Genomic DNA, 13,729 nt, shown 5'->3' with positions numbered 1-13,729 from the left:
TGCATAGTTAAATTATTCACTATTACAAAATTTCCTAAAACTGCAACTGGCTTCAGTTACTGCTTTTAATTTGCCATCCACTAACGCCATTGTTTCATGATACATACGCAATAATGCCAGTGGTGGCCTGAAAGGTTGCTAGCTGAATGCCCTAGTTTCAGTGTTTTTTTCCAGCTCTTATCTTAAATCATCAGACAGCACACCAATAAGGGGACGGTAGCTTAAGCTACCATTCTCCATGAAAAAACAACAGTAAAGGTCTTGTTTGAGGATTCCCACGAAACAGCTACAGGGAATTGTCTCACCCAACTTAGAGCCACAGATAGAGGCTTCCAAAGTGTAGCTGTTGCTGATGCCCATCTTCCACATTACCACTTGACCTGTGCCTTCTTTGCTCTTTCGTACTCTGAAACGGCAGTCTGGGAATGAGAACTTAAAGGACAGGTAAAGCATTAACTTTTTAAGTATGTAGGCAGATGCAACAATTTAATTTTAACCCTGCAAGTTTTTTAAAATCCTATCTACCAGGTCAACAATTGTGAGTTTTCACTCTACCTTACTTGAATATTGCACAATATAGCATACTGTTATTTATGGTATAACGGAGATGTAGGTGAAATAATGGCCCTTTGATTAAAAGTTTGTCTTACTTCAAGGATTTCTGAGACTTCTGCAAAGAATTTTTTATGTGGCTGTACTTACAGTTGCTAAATGATCCTATATAGACAGCTGACCAGCTGAGTTACCACAAATCCTGTTATGTACCAACATGCATATTTACTAAAAAGTTGGAATAGCTCCTCTCTCATGAGTAAATAGACCATCAGTTTGATGTAACCAATACGGAACCCACAATCACCTCTTTACTGATATCTGAGGAAAACAGCATTAGCTGCAAGCATGCAATGACATCTAGTAGGTTAACTTGTGTGTTACTTTATTCCTGAGCCTTTCCAGCCCTTCTGGTTCAAAAGTTTACTGCGGTCAGAGTTTGCTGGAAAATGACATATTTTAAAAGTCATAATTTCCTTTTTTTTTTTCTAATTGAAATATCTTACACAAACATGGTGAATTTGACATAATTTTTACTGGAAAATTTTCAGAAAGAGTAAACCTGGAGAAACATTTTTTCTTCTTTAGTTCCTTATTTGCTCATTTGTTTGTTTTTAATTCTACAATGTATTTTAAAGTTGCATTTAATACATGAATACACAATATTTAATGTTAGGTCTTTACATTGTTACAGCAATGTTACTTTGATATTGCCTTTTCTTATTCTTAACAAAAAAAAAAATCTTTTAAAAATGCTAACTTTATCTCCCAATTCAGCATGATACACTTTGGAGTGCTGGAATTTCAAAGGAGTTAAAATTTCATATTCCTACCACTTCTAGTTTTAGCCAATTGAAAATTATTTTACTGGGTGAAATGCAGTCTTTTAGTAAATGTGATACCTTAACAAAAAATTAGGGATCCCAGATGATGGTTGACTTTTTAGGTGAGGAAGTTTCTAACCAGACATTTGCTTACCTTATCTGGGCAGCTCTTGCTCAGCAAGAGTGGGAAGACACGTGGATGCACGTATGGTGCTTTTGCTTGCCACTTTCTCTCACAGCCATACATGAAGACATTTTGTTTCCTGTTGTGACCATGGATGTCACAATACAGAAAAACATCATCTCCTCCCATCACTCTGTAATACGGGACAACATAGATGTATTTATTAAAAGTGTTTGTTTTTCCTCCACCTCAGAAACTAGTCTGAGACAATACATTACACTGAAGCTCATGTGTAACCGAAAGAGCAATAAATCAACACAAGTTCCATATTCTGAATTCTAAGTTAAACCTTTAGTGTGCTAGATTAGTACCAAGCTGCTCAGTTCTGTCCAGAATAAGACACTTGTCATTGCACAGAAATAAGATACGAGTGTATGCATCATCAGCCTTTGTCCATGTGTTTGTTTTCTCAGGCTCAGGTACATACGCCCAGCTCTGTAGATGTGCACACAAGCGTGTTGTACAGCTGAAACCTGCTATTCTTACCTGCTGCTCACTCATTACTGCATTGAATAATACATGCTGTACAATTATGAGACTGAAGCATAAAGAGCAGTGAATACTCTTTCCTTTATCAAACTGGAGACATCAATCTTTATTATGTGCCAAGATTCTGCAGTGTATTATTGCTTAAGTAACTTTTTAAAGAAAATTCGGAGGTACACACATTGGAGTTTAGCAACCCACACCCCCAACGTCCAATTCATGTCTAAGCAGAGCTCTACAGGGAAGATGTGATGGCACCACAGTGTGTCACCTGGGGCTTCACTCTTGGCGGGAGCTGGAAATCCCAGCTGGAACTAAGAAGGAAGCAGTAATAAACATATCTGTCTCAGCTGACAGTAGCTGAATATGGGGCTGAAGGTCAGTAGCACTTCAGCAGACATAGTTAATACTACTTACTCACAAGTGCAGGCTGTCTCCATACAGTAACACAGAGACAGGAATTCTCATGGAAAAGAAGGAGAGGCGCAGTGCTCATCCCCTGTAAGCTAGGGATTTATATGCCAAAACATCTATTTGAAAGAACAAAGATCTTATTTAAAACAGGCTGTAACTAAATAAAAACCATTAAAAGTACTAATTCTGACACTGGCTTTCTGCACAAGAGTCTTTTTTGTATTGATCTGTTACAGAAGTTAAGCCAGACGGATTTAGTTTCTAGCTGAAGGTTTAGTTTAATATCCGAAAGTTTAGTTTTATACCCAGCATATCAACGTCTCTGTGACTGGAAGTCTGCATATGAAATCCAACCTTAGTAAAACATACAGTAAACTCGGCAATCTTCACTGTCAATTGGGCATCTGGGATCTAGTCTGAACCTAACTTCATTCTAGGATGGGGTTATATGCCAGAAAAGAAGAAAATGAAACAAATAAAGACTTTGATAAGTAGATTTTGGCAGAGGATAGTGGAGAGAAATATGCTGAAAATGTTTTGACGAAAACTTTTTTACTTTGGCGATATAACATTACCAGGAACGGAGAAAGGATATTAAAGGAAAACCTGCACAATACTGAAGAAAAAAATAAGCCACTCTGAAATGCAACTGAACATCTACAAACAGTCAGAAAGGCTTGTGTACAGGTCAAAGGTGTAAACAATACCAAAACAATAAGGACACAGAGAAGCCACACTAACAAAGAGACAGTGGAAAGGAAAATAATCTATTCTAAAGGGAAAGAAAATGAGGTTACCTTCTGATCATGTTTCGGGTATACCAGACAGAAGGATACAATTTCTTCACGTTAGACCTGTATTTTCGGTTCAAGTCCTGACCTGTTAAAGAGCAGCGGTGATTTCCCACAATCACACCATCCGGATTCAACATGGGTACCACTTTGAAGACAAAATTGTCCCGCAGGAGTTGAGCTTCGCCTGTATCACTAAGAATATAATCCAGAAAGCCCTTCATTATCCAGGAACTGTTAGTTTCTCCTGGATGCACCCTCGCAGTTAGTATCACAGCCTTCCTCTCGGTGCCTTTGCCGCTTTTGGGGGGGTTGGTGATAGTTAAAACGTACACTGTGTTTCCTGCCAGTGAATGGCACAAGACGTGTATCTTGCAGAATTTGGACTTCACTGGATCATTAGAGATGGCCCCCAGGTACTCCTGCAGGTTGGAGTAGGTGTAAGGATAGCAGTGGGCAAAGTAGCAGGTGTCTTGGTCATGAGGGAACTGGAACGTCCAAGTGAGTGAGAAATATTGAAGTCTACCTCGGCCCGCATTGTTTTTGTAATACTTGATTTCATTTCCAGTCCTTCGCCAGCCAACCTTGTGTTTCTTAGCATCGACTTCTGAGTACAACAGTGGCCGCAAGCCACGTTTATATAGGCTGTTACGCTTGGTAAAGTTGACAATAGTGAAGCGATAGGGCATCCCCGCCTGCATATTGCTTACTTGGAAGTAGTACCACTGTGTGTGTTTGCTTGTGTAGAGGTCGGTGCGCAGGGTCAGCTGGTACTCAAATTCATTGCTGCTAGGCAGAGAGAAGACAAACAGTTGTGATGGTGGTTAGCACTGTAGCACGATGCAGTGTCAAATACTGCGGACTGCCATGAAAAAGCACCCTGAAGTGAAGCAGGTGCAAATCTGATCTGTGCTGTCATAAATCAAAGTCTATACAGCTGCCAAGAAAAGATGCCTAATTGCACCGAATGTGTCAATAATGCAACTGCTGTCTTCATTAGGACTTTTAATAATAACTAGGACTTCTAAAATGTTCTCCACACAATGCTTTAGAAGGAGGTGCTTAAGAAAAGATGTTGAGTTTGTGTGGGTCATTATCACCTATAGAAAATGTTCAGTGGTATGGAATGGCTATCAGACCATTTCGTGTGAAGGTTACCTGAAACTACGTTTGAAGTGTATTCAACTAATGTAAAACAAGTTACAAAACCAGAGTAACACATCTTGCTTAGAAACTGATAGCAGGCTGTTGATAACAACTTTGATAATAACTCTATCTTAATAAAAAAGGATTAGAAACTTACACTTTGACCACCTCCTGCAAATTCCCACTCTCAAACCGTGCTTCGAAGATCAGTGTGTTGTCCCCTTTCTGATGGAGGATCTGCTTCAGGGGGCAGAGACCTCTCACTCAGGAATACATACAGCAGGAGTTTTTGTTAGCTAGGGGAAGGAGCAGAACAGATGTCTTTCATTTCTGTCTGAGTCATTTTCCGGAATACCTGCATTCTTCTGCAAGTTCTTTCTAGAAACAGACAACCGCATGAAGCTGAACTTCAAAGCATATCTTAGGTAAGCGTTAAAGAAATTATACACAGGTTTTGTTGCCCATTCCCACTTAACCTTATGGATTTCAGCCAGTCCAAGATCTGACTGTGTCTTGCAGATGCCTGTGTCTCTCTGCATGAGCAAAGGGTAATTCATATCCTGTACTTAGGCAAAGTAACTGAGTTAGGTGGAAAGACTCTAGGACTCGGCTCCCTCCAGTCTTTTCACCAGTCAAATGGGCAACTTCTCTAGTCAGAAATCATATGTTGTTGACAGCTGTTGCCATCAGTTTGTTTTTAAATCTCTGTATTCAATTATTCTAGTCTAGAAGTAAAAAAGATGATGACCAGACCGAGCAGCATTCACTTTTACATTGCAAGTGATTTTTTCACATCACTTTTAGCGTGCAGTTTGAGCCTGTAGACCCTTTTGCTCTGTTCTGCTGTCTCATTCACTGTTCCTCAGATGAGACACTCACAGAGGCATAACTGAACTTTTTACTACAACCTTCATTACCATAGTTCATTAAAAAACAGAAACTCTAGATTTGCCATCAGCAAGAATTGACTTTTCTGGTTGGGCAGTTGCCTTACCATGCTGTCAGATAAGGGGGACTGACCCTGTACTACACAGCAGGGTTAAAGCTGCACAGCAGCCCTCGTGCAGATCAGAGTTGTGTCTGCCCTTCCTTGACTGAGCCTGTGCTAAAGATTTATCCTGCAGCAGTCTATCTGTCTTATTCTCTCCTGTAGTGTTAAAGCCCTCACAGTACTACTCAGGGAAGTTACGTAAAGCCACGATTCCTAGAAGTAATTTTTTCATTCCTTGAATCACTGTTGCCATACACAAAACATGCCATATTCAGTGTATTGTTCTTCATTATTGAAGTTACTACAGAACCATGGGGGTTTTCATTAGAGAAGGACTGTTAGCTTTGCTGTCTGGGATACCTACTTGAATAATTACTTTCTTCTTAGCTGGAATTTAATTTCCAGTTTCTCTACCCTCCCCTTCCTCTTCATGCTCTTCCTTAACATTAACGAAGAAAAATGTTTCAGTAATTCATCCAGTAAAACTGCTTCTGGAAACATCTGTACTAGTCAAATGCTATAGAACAAAATGCATGCATAAAATCTGAGGTCTCTCTCATGATATTTTGATTTTTCTGCATAGGAGTCACCATTGGATTGTATTTTTCTTTCCCACATAAGATTTTAGGAGGGTCCGTAGGAACTCAGCAGCAGGTAGTTCCCAGACAGGCAGTAACACCCATCTCCCGCTGAATTCAAATTGAAACCGTGTGGGAATAAGGAGATTGCTGCTGCTGTCTCCCACAGGATGCGATGGCTCATTGCATGCCAGTCCGAGGCACTCAGGGCATAAATCTGCATAATGCAGATCCCTGTCCTACCCTACAGAATTTCTCTGTGAGGAGGATTTTAGGGTTTTAAAAATTGCATTTATTGCTATATAATTTTGATGGCAAAGCTACCAAGCTGGGGGTTTCTGTCCCAGGAACAGAAAGAAGTAGATTAACTGCATGGGGCTCCAAAGTTCTCCTCCTCCTCCCACCTGCTCCTGTCCCCAAGCTGGCTGCGGTGCCCAGCAGCCCAATTTGTACTAGGAGTCTGGTGCAAGCAGAGAAGGGAAAGTAAAGGATCCAGAGCTTTGAAGGTCTCTGATGGTCCTGCTACCAGCCAAACCCAAGTGTAGGGGGCAAAGCAGCACACTTAAGGCAGTGAATGTACAATTACAGTCACTTAAAAACTCACCCTGTAGTCAAAAATACCGACTATTGCTATCCGTATTTTTAGATACAGTCTTCACAGTGATAGCAAGCACATTCACATTCTGCTGCTGCTTGATGTTTGCTAGCCGAGGAATTGATAACTGCCTGTACCTACTGGCACAACATCATTCCTCAGGAGCAGGAGGGAGAACTGGCCATACTTAAAGCCAGCAGTTTTCCCTTCCTCGGTTGGAAAGTTTCATTAACGAAGTCTGAGAACCATGATACCAAAATACACACTTTACTGGAGAGTTGTACAGGCTGAAAAAAGAACCGCTCCCAGTCACCTGTGCATGAAGTTCAAGTCAGTAATAAAGGACATGGGAAGTTGCATTTTCAAAGAACAGCAACTAAAGGAACATAACAGAAATCACTGTCCTTGTTTTCCAAAAGGCGGGGAGCTGTCATTCAGAGTGGTCCTCCACATCTTATCCCTTGCAATAAATTAGCAGGTCCAGCTGCAGAGGACAGAGGCTCCTTCCTAGCCACACAGCAGTTACCAGTTTTCTTGGCCACCAAATGTAGCAACCTGCTAGTGACAGGTAATACACCCTACTGCAGAAGTAGCTAATTTCTAAATAAACATAATGTCAGAGAGTACCAATGCTTTTCAGTATATTGTGAGCTTTTACCAATGGTGTTGATCTCAAGAAGTATGCCAGCTCCCTTTCAGTTTTGTGCTTCTGAAAATTTTGTGGCCACAACTGGGTATCCTAGCATTGCAAAACTATTATTATCCTTTCTTATCTACGTAGAAATAGCCGAGGACAAAAATCAACAACTGCCAGAAGTTCCAAGTTCATCCAAGGCAACTGGATCAACTTAGCAAAAACAGGAAAGAATAAAAAGCTCTGATCATCAACTGGTAATGGTGGAATCGTGCAACTAACTCCCTTGAATTCTGTCCAGTTAATCCTTGCCAGACTTAGGAACTTGTAATCAAGCACTGATCCAGTCTGGCCAGATTTTGGTTATAAGTCTTGGCAAAACCACTATAGCAAACAAGATAATAAAACATTCTCCCAACACAGACTTTAGTGTTGGTCTTGCAGTAACACAGCTCTCATCTCTCTCATTTTCTCTTTGGGCTGTGAATTTATCTTCTCCACTCATATTTTCCCAACAAACTCATTTTAGGCTGGTTCATACTGTTATTCACTGAGAACAATGGCTTGAGCTGAGCTGGACTTCTGTGATAATTAACAGTATAAGCAGAACTTATGGATGATGAGACAGCTGTGTAATTAATTTCCTTCCTTATCTACAGGAAAATAATTTATTCCAAAGTGCTCTAAAATAACCCTACAAAATCATATTGATTTCATCAGGCTTTGAATTAGGTTCATAAAGGAGATCAAAGCAGGTGCTTCATCTACCTACTGCTGACAGTAAAATTTCTCAGGGTGTTCCCACCTTCTTCTCCTAGATAAATGACAGTGCCTTTGTCAGGAGTTTGGTATGGCGGCATCATCTCCAAACCTGTTGGAGCATACAATGGCTTAGGGGCAGTGGGTACCCAATCTGAAAAAGAAGAGACAGACAGAAGAAGTACAAACAGGAAGACTGCATTGGAGTCTTCATATTATAAAGGACACATTGAAAAGTGGTTCATCCTATTTATATCACTTGCACACAAAGGAATAGGGAATCCCCCTTTTGAACCTCATTTTTTGAATCTGTGAACAAATCTTCACTATAACTCCAAATAAAAATACCTATCAATCTGTGCATGGAGTAACTTTTGCTGTGCAAACTTACTTCTGTTCCCTGTACAGCTTGTTTACCATCAGTGAGGATGACAATGGTGAACATTAGACAGCACTGGTACCACTGGGAAAACAGATGCTCCAAATACAGAGTGAAGTCATTGATTGCTGACTACACAGACGCTACACGGCTATAATGCCGTGTCTCCATGCAACTCGTACGACATCTGCCTGGCATGTCAAAGATCTGTTGAACACAAATTTATTCTGACAGTAGGCCTTTCCTTACTGTAATACTTACAGCAGTCCTATCCCATTCAAGATACTGGGATACCTATATTTTCAAAGGTAACAGAACAAGGGCAGAGGTGTCTCAGTCCCACCTCCATGCATTTCCAGTTTCTACTGATTACTTCCAAATTGTAAATGGTTTTATCTATAAAGCACAGAGACTGTTCAAGTCTTCACTATCTCGAAATAGGTTTGCAGTATGACTTTTATACAGACTGCATAAAAGCAGTTATTAGCTGACATTCATATTTAACCGTACAGACCTGAAATACAGTACTGACATTGCTAGTAACAGGACATGAGATTTGTAATGAATTTGCAAGACCTCAGGACTGAGACTTGTCTAGTTTGGTCTGTCTGTACTTCTCTTTATCTGCCTGCAGCACTGTTTCACTTACTTTAGCTGTGACAGCAATTTCTCTGACCAGGTATGTACGGCTAATTTGCTTTACTTTTGTTTATCTTTATGTGGTACAACCATATGCTTATATGAACAGCAATAACAAGCAGTTTTTCTGTGTAGAAATGCAGACCAAGAGCTGGATTAAAGTCCTATCACAGGTAATAAAGAGAACAAGGAAATAATACCTAACATATGTAAAGAATACCGTATACAGTAAATTCAGATGTAACATGGAGCTGCAGACCGATGAAGAAAGATGAAGAAAGAGGAGCATGTGAGAGTGAGCTAGCAAAAATATGAAAATGACGCCAGAGCTATGTGGACCCTAGAGTGAGGAAGAAGGTATCATCAGTGTGAACACTGTGTTTCTCCCAGCAAAGGACTCCAGAGGCTGACAATTTGCAACAAACAACCCCTCCCCTCCACCAGAACGGAACTTCTGCAATGAAACCACTGACCTTAGGGCCTAGAGGAGCAGTGGAAGGGGAAGCCAGGAAAAGGGTGTGAATGAATCACAGAATCACAGAATCACAGAATAGTAGGGGTTGAAGGGACCTTTGTGGGTCATCTAGTCCAACCCTCCTGCCAAAGCAGGGTCACCTACAGCAGGCTGCACAGGATCTTGTCCAGGCGGGTCTTGAATATCTCCAGAGAAGGAGACTCCACAACCTCCCTGGGCAGCCTGTTCCAGTGCTCCGTCACCCTCAGAGGGAAGAAGTTCTTCCTCATGTTCAGACGGAACTTCCTGTGCCTCAGTTTGTGCCCATTGCCCCTTGTCCTGTCACTAGGCACCACTGAAAAGAGCTTGGCCCCATCCTCCTGACACCCACCCTTCAGATATTTGTAGGCATTTATAAGGTCCCCTCGCAGCCTTCTCTTCTTCAGGCTGAACAAGCCCAGTTCCCTCAACCTCTCCTCGTAGGGGAGATGCTCCAGTCCCCTCACCATCCTTGTAGCCCTCCGCTGGACTCTCTCCAGTAGCTCTTCATCTTTCTTGAACTGGGGAGCCCAGAACTGGACAGAGTACTCCAGATGAGGCCTCACCAGGGCAGTGTAGATGGGAAGGAGAACCTCCCTCGTCCTACTGGCCACACTCTTCTTGATGCACCCCAGGATCCCATTGGCTTTCTTGGCAGCCAGGGCACACTGCTGGCTCATGGTTAACCTGTCGTCCACCAGGACACCCAGGTCCCTCTCCGCAGAGCTGCTCTCCAGCAGGTCCACCCCAAGCCTGTACTGGTGCATGAGGTTGTTCCTCCCCAGGTGCAGGACCCTGCACTTGCCTTTGTTGAACCTCATCAGGTTCCTCTCTGCCCAACTTTCCAGCCTATCCAGGTCACGCTGAATGGCAGCACAGCCTTCTGGTGTATCTACCACACCTCCCAGTTTGGTGTCGTCAGCAAACTTGCCGAGGGTACATTCTAACTCTTCATCCAGGTCGTTGATGAAGAAGTTAAACAAGACTGGGCCCAGTACTGACCCCTGAGGGACACCACTTGTCACCAGCCTCCAACTAGACTCAGCGCCGCTGATGACAACCCTCTGAGTTCTGCCATTCAGCCAGTTCTCTATCCACTTCACCGACCACTCATCCAGCCCACATGAATGAATGAAGCACATGTATAACAAATTTAACTGCATTATTATTTTTTTATTTTTCCATAGCAATTAGATCTGGACTAATAATGATTTGTCTCTTAAGATTTCACTTATACTAACAATAAATTCTTGGCTTTATTTATATATAAGGTGTGCTTCCTCTTTGCCCACACACAAGATTTTAAGCACAACACAGTAACTTACCAATGTGCTCAATTCTGTCCCTGATGACTTCACATTGGTGTGGCCAGTACACCAGGGAAAACTGACCAGCAGGCAACGAATCATCCAGATTCTGAGGCTCCTGAGGTTGGGGTACCACTGTCTCTGAGTCAGGTGACAGCAGAATCTGTTTTGCCCTCGGAAAAAGATGAGCACAAACTGAATCTATAAGAAAGTAAAAGAACCACCGACATCAGTCCCTCTTGCTCTTCCGAATGGAAACAGGCTGCAGAGATCATCTATGTGAAATTAACATAACTAAGCATGGCACAATAAAACTATATCCCACTGAAATGTAAATTTAATGCTCCATCCTGTAAATCACATTGAACTTAAAAGTAGCATTGAATGTGAATGAACAGTTAATTCATTACGCCATAAAGCACATCAAGTATCCAACTGCAGCAGAGAAGAGCTTACGTGGGTTCCTATAGAAAATGTTGGCACCTTCCATTATTACTGCTTTTATTACTAGTGTGTTATGGTAGGGCCTACAATCTCATTGTCTGAGTCAAAATCTGTACTGTCGCAGAATATACAAATAATAAACAAAGCTTATTCCTACAAAACTTATCACACAGGGAATATGCAACAAGGTAGTACTGACTAGCATGACAGGAGAGGTAACAATCTGATGCTATCAAGAATTTTGTACACTTGGAGGAGATGGAGTGGTTTGCTTGTCAGCAAGGAATTCTTCAAAATTATGAGAAGCCACTTGAATGAAAACATGACAGGAAGAGAAAAGGCTTTGAAAAAATCTAGTAATTGGATGATTTGGACTGCTGGTACCGTGCACTGACTGCAGCACTGCCCAGAGTTAATTACTTGTCTTTTTCATAGCTATGAAAAGATCCCTGTCCAAAGCATTCCCTGCCCTTCCCACTATCTGCTTAGAATAGGCCAAAAGACAGGAGTTTTGTTTCATAGAAAATTTTTTGTATTTGCTTTGGGTCTGAATCAGATACTGGCACCTGTAAGACTTATTTTACCAGAAAAAAAAAAAAATCTAATCAGCTTTAGACCTGGTCTCTAGATCTACTTTTCTTCACAACAAAAGGAGCATAGAAAGCAAAAGCGCTTCACCTGAAGGATCTGGTTTCAGGCATAGATGACATCATATGTGCGAAGTAAATGAAATCAAAACAAAACTGCTGAACACATTTTTAAACTCTAGTGGATACCTAACTCTGATGGATACTTGGATACTATAATACCAAATCAGTGAAAACGGGTGATCAAGGGCATGCTGCAAGATGGAACTGAGATAATTACTTACCTAGGTAAGAACCATAAAAAGTGAGACTAGACCTAGCTCTGATTTTGTTTAGAGCCTGACAGTTACATGAACACTAGTATCTTCCCCCTTCCCCTTTTCTTCCACTCTGTGGTCTTACAGGGAAAATGCAGGGGAATAACTGAAAGAGTCCTAACCTGTAAGAACAGCACACCGCTGATTGTCTTCCGGCACAAAGCATTTAGAGCGGCCTTCATCCTAAAAAAAAAAGAAAATTAAAATATTGAATAAAATCGAAAGTCCACAGCAGGAGAGCTTGATCTTGGTTATTTTCAGAGAGAAGAGCTGCCTCTGTTTTGGTTTACTTTATGTCCTGAGTAAGAATTAGGCCAAATCTACATGGCCATGTACTCTGTCATTATTCCTGGCTGCTGCCTAAAGCAGACATGCTCTCAATTGTCCTCTTCTGTTTCGCCAGTGCCTCTCTTTTGCAGTTCTAGTATTCCTACTGTTGTGTGAAAAGCTTGAGTGGAAAACTAATATAAGAAACAAATGTTTGGTTTTCAGCTGCGTTAATTAGCCCTCTGATCCCACTCATCAAACAAGCCTACTGATCTAAGAGGAGGAAGGGAAATGGAAAAGAATAGCTAGGACAGCCCTGCTGGTAGCAGCCCAAACATGTGCCAGGCTACCCCAGAGCAGTAAGGACTAGGCCAGGGAGGTGAGGAACTTGATACTGGGGAATTAAGGCGTTACACTTGGCAAAAATTAAAAAAGCACCACTCGGCAGCCAAAGAGGACGTGGGCCATGAAAAGCGACCAGCTACCTTGGGCTGAGTTCGAAGCACATTGGCAAGGCAGCTCGGAGGCAACACTGCTTGTCCCCTTCACCGTGCTTAACACAGAACATTTATTTCCTGGGTTTGCAACCTAGTCCTCTTTCATCACCACCGTATTCAATAAAAACCCAAATTTCCTTCCTGACTACAAACAGATGTTGATAACATCAAATGCATTTCTCGGCTGGTAAAAGCACTGTCAGCTTGATTTACTGCTCCTATTTACATTCACCACGTTTGCAAAGGTAATACCGGACTCCTAAAAATCTGCTAGCCCAGCAGCTGATGCGGAGCTCGGTTTGTGCGGGCCGGGAACCGAGCGCCGCCGCCAAACCGACGCACGGACGCGACGGAGCGGAGCAGCGGGTTCCACCGCGCTCGCTGAGGCAGAGCTGCGGGGCCCGGCACCGCCGGCAGCGTCGGGGGGAGCGCTCAGCGCGGGGACCTGGGGAGCGCCACACGCAGCAAGGCCCCAGAACCTGGCTCAGGGACAAGCGCGCTCCGCGGCGTGCTCCGGGCGCCTGCAGGAAGGGTGTGTTCCGGGGGCCGCGCACTGAGTCCTCCCGAGGGCAAGAGGCAGCCGCTTCGAACGAGTCGCAGCCGCTTCGAACGAGTCACAGCCGCTGCCCCGTCCCCTGCGGCCACCTCAGTAGCGGCACAGGCGCCACTTACTGAGCCGCCCTCCTCCCCGCCGCCGAGGCTCTCCCCGTCCCCGCTCGCTGCCCGGCCGGCGGGACAGGGCATCCCGCAGCGGCGGTACCGCCGTGATCCCAGCCCCCGCGGAGCCGCCGCAAACGCCCGCCGCACCGGAGGGGGAGTGGGACACGGCGCCATCCCGCAACTGC

The 13,729-nt window shown here is 43.0% G+C and overlaps 1 protein-coding gene across 1 annotated transcript in view; it reads right to left on the bottom strand.

The window, feature by feature from the left end:
* The window catches only part of AGBL3 (AGBL carboxypeptidase 3), a 23,246-nt gene extending 9,517 nt beyond the window's left edge, over window positions 1-13,729 (bottom strand). Inside the window, 8 exon segments of the mRNA XM_075429468.1 lie at window positions 306-432; window positions 1,531-1,693; window positions 3,258-4,037; window positions 4,555-4,693; window positions 8,001-8,108; window positions 10,791-10,973; window positions 12,243-12,303; window positions 13,557-13,729. Coding sequence (XP_075285583.1) covers window positions 306-432; window positions 1,531-1,693; window positions 3,258-4,037; window positions 4,555-4,693; window positions 8,001-8,108; window positions 10,791-10,973; window positions 12,243-12,303; window positions 13,557-13,718 — 1,723 coding nt within the window. The 5' untranslated portion in view covers window positions 13,719-13,729.

Source organism: Opisthocomus hoazin, chromosome 8 (genome assembly GCF_030867145.1).
Source record: "Opisthocomus hoazin isolate bOpiHoa1 chromosome 8, bOpiHoa1.hap1, whole genome shotgun sequence".
Classification (NCBI taxonomy): domain Eukaryota; kingdom Metazoa; phylum Chordata; class Aves; order Opisthocomiformes; family Opisthocomidae; genus Opisthocomus; species Opisthocomus hoazin.
This window is presented reverse-complemented; position numbering and strand designations above follow the sequence as displayed.